Below are 420 nucleotides of genomic sequence, written 5' to 3' on the forward strand. Positions count from 1 at the left end.
GGGCAGCGGGGCAGGGGGTCTCCACACGGGGATGGTTTCGTGGCCAGCCGCCGCCCGTCCTACTCGCTGTCGCTCTTGTCCACCAGCACGGCGTCCGACTCCTCCGTGATCTCCAGCAGCGTGTGCGTCTCGGGGCTCTCCCCACGCAGCAGATCTGAGTTTTCTCCCTCCTCTCCACCAACCTCCATCAGCTCCGTGGCTTTCACTTCCACCTCGCCCTCTCTTATTTTCTTGACGTGGAAAGTGAAGGGTGGCACTTTGTAGACGGCTGTCTTGGACCTGGCATAGATGGTGTGGTCAGGGGTGAAAGACTTCCTCAGCTTGTCCCGAGAGGTCTTCATCTTCTCTCTCCTTTCATTAGTCACAATCTTGGTGCCCAGTTTGTTCATCCTCTTCTCCAGGTTGTGGCGGGGGGTCTGC

The 420-nt window shown here is 58.8% G+C and overlaps 1 protein-coding gene across 1 annotated transcript in view; it reads right to left on the bottom strand.

Moving 5' to 3' along the window:
* Window positions 1–59: 59 nt before the first annotated feature.
* The window catches only part of LOC103781407 (polymerase I and transcript release factor-like), a gene marked incomplete at its 5' end in the record, with an annotated part of 1,275 nt that continues 914 nt past the window's right edge, over window positions 60–420 (bottom strand). Inside the window, one exon of the mRNA XM_008949121.1 lies at window positions 60–412. Within this exon, the coding sequence (XP_008947369.1) occupies window positions 60–412 (353 nt within the window). The remainder of the gene's footprint in view (window positions 413–420) is intronic.

This window comes from Merops nubicus, unplaced genomic scaffold, assembly GCF_000691845.1.
Source record: "Merops nubicus isolate BGI_N331 unplaced genomic scaffold, ASM69184v1 scaffold24441, whole genome shotgun sequence".
Lineage (NCBI taxonomy): Eukaryota > Metazoa > Chordata > Aves > Coraciiformes > Meropidae > Merops > Merops nubicus.